Source organism: Aspergillus pseudotamarii (genome assembly GCF_009193445.1).
Source record: "Aspergillus pseudotamarii strain CBS 117625 unplaced genomic scaffold BDV38scaffold_121, whole genome shotgun sequence".
NCBI lineage: Eukaryota > Fungi > Ascomycota > Eurotiomycetes > Eurotiales > Aspergillaceae > Aspergillus > Aspergillus pseudotamarii.
This window is the reverse complement of record NW_022475135.1, coordinates 60,634-62,728: the sequence shown is the minus strand read 5'-3', so window position 1 is coordinate 62,728 and position 2,095 is coordinate 60,634. Positions and strand designations below refer to the sequence as shown.

The 2,095-nt window shown below is 45.3% G+C and overlaps 1 protein-coding gene across 1 annotated transcript; it reads right to left on the bottom strand.

The window, feature by feature from the left end:
* Nucleotides 1–847: 847 nt before the first annotated feature.
* On the bottom strand, nt 848–1,798 carry BDV38DRAFT_288920 (uncharacterized protein; the record flags this gene model as incomplete). Its single annotated transcript, XM_032061134.1, has 2 exons — nt 848–1,327; nt 1,394–1,798. The coding sequence occupies 2 exons, from the start codon at nt 1,796–1,798 to the stop codon at nt 848–850; spliced, it is 885 nt and encodes a 294-aa protein (XP_031907277.1).
* Nucleotides 1,799–2,095: the final 297 nt, after the last annotated feature.

Below are 2,095 nucleotides of genomic sequence, written 5' to 3'. Positions count from 1 at the left end.
TCCTCGAGCGTATGGGGCTGTGCCACTGCTCTGCGGGCCCGGCTGGCGCTGGCCGACACGAAAGCAACCATATTTTTCTCCAGCTTGACCTCAGATCAGGTAGGCACACCCGCTGAACTTTAACATATCAATAAGCGGAGGAAAACAAACCAACAGGGATTGCGTCAGTAACAGCGAGTGAAGCGGGAAGAGCTCAAATTTGAAAGCTGGCTCCTTCGAAGTCCGCATTGTAATTTGCAGAGGATGCTTAGGGTGCGGCCCCTATCTAAGTGCCCTGGAACGGGCCGTCGGAGAGGGTGAGAATCCCTCTGGGATATGGTGTCCGCGTCCTTGTGAAGCTCCTTCGAGGAGTCGAGTTGTTTGGGACTACAGCTCTAAATGGGTGGTAAATGTCATATAGATCGCGCACAGGTAGAGTGATCGAAAGATGAGTTAAAATGTACGTGAAATTTTTGAAAGGGAAGCGCTTGCGTCCAGACTCGCCTTCAGGCAGGGTGGTGCGATTGTAACGGCTCAGGCCAACGTGGACAGTTTGATCTCATTGGGTAGCTCTAACACGAGAGAATCGCCTGAAGACGAGAATATCCCAGAGCTTCGCTCGTGGAATAACCGTCTCTGGTAAGCAGCCCCAGCCGCCCTTCGGGGTGGTCTGCCACACCTCATGATAATCCCCACCTCAACGATAATTTTTGTAACTCACAGAGGGTGGTCCTAATCATCTAGTTAAGTTAAGCTTATACACCAGTTGGATAGCAGCAGTTATCTAGAAGGATACCTCCTTAATGCTGAACAATCTCCCGAAACTCTCTTGTGCTCCTTTCCATACGCAGCGGATAAATAGGCCAAGCTACAGGGGTGCACTTACGGCTAGCAACGCCAGCGTGAAGGATATACATGAACTGAAGTTTACGGCTGAGGCTTCATATTCAAGATACCTTGTGCGTTGAAATCTCCACTCCTTTTCCTCACCCGCCATAAGATAATGAATTCGATCAACCTGCATTAACCTCAGCTGCCGCCGCTGGTAGTAGTCACCATCCAGTTCCTGGAGTTTATATCTCCTATATTCGTCTTTTTGGGTATCGATCTCCCTCCTTCTCTCAACTTTGCGCCTTTGGGCGATCTTGAATGCCTCCCAGTGTCTTTTACGACCTTCCTCCGTGGCTTTGCTTTTCCATTTTACTGATTTAGGCTTAATTTGCGGCTTCTTTACGCTCTCCAAAACTTTCTCGCGTTGCAGCAATAGTGGCCCATCGTCAAGTGAAATAGTGCTCTCGTTATACGTTGCTTTCGTTTGAGACTGGGCGGTATAAGGACACCATCTAACCTGAGTTAAACAGAATGTTAGCAATTACTGACAAGTCAGCCAATGTGACTTTTACAAAGCTCTTACCTCATGAATGTCGAACTCTGATGCTAGGAGTCTGATAATAGACTGCAGCCAACTACTTAGGTTCTCTTTCTTTTCTTGGAGTATTCTCAGTCTGGTTTCATCCGGTGATTGATGGTGAGCCATGGCGTTTCGTATCTGCCTGCACTGATCAAGCAGGGTTTTGAAGTATTTCAGGGATTTCTTATTTAAAGTCTGGCGAAGCTTTTCATTGGGAATGGAACATGCATGTTGCAGCGTGTCGATTATCGTCGGCAGGTCGACAGCTTGATGCCAACAGAAACCCCTCTCTTCAATACCTTCTGGGTCAACAATTTCTAATAAAACAAACCCTAAAAATTCTAACTCATCGTTCCAGTCAGAAAGACGTTTGTGCGACTCAATGTATACTGCTGCTGCTGAAGACATATTGCTTGTAGGAACACTGGTATTTAATACCACTCACTTCATCGTATTAAACAAAAATATTAGCAGGATGACCGTAATAATAAAGGATATATAGAATCTGTTGTCGTCATGTTGTGATCATGACCCAGACTTTGATAACAGATGTATAGTCAGCAGATCAACATATCTTGTAGAAAAGACATTCATTGGTGTTCCTATGTGCACTTGACTCAAGAATAGTCCCGGCTCTACAAAGATTATATTAATATAAATGATTGCATGAAACTTTACTGTCTAATATAAGGATTATTAATACTT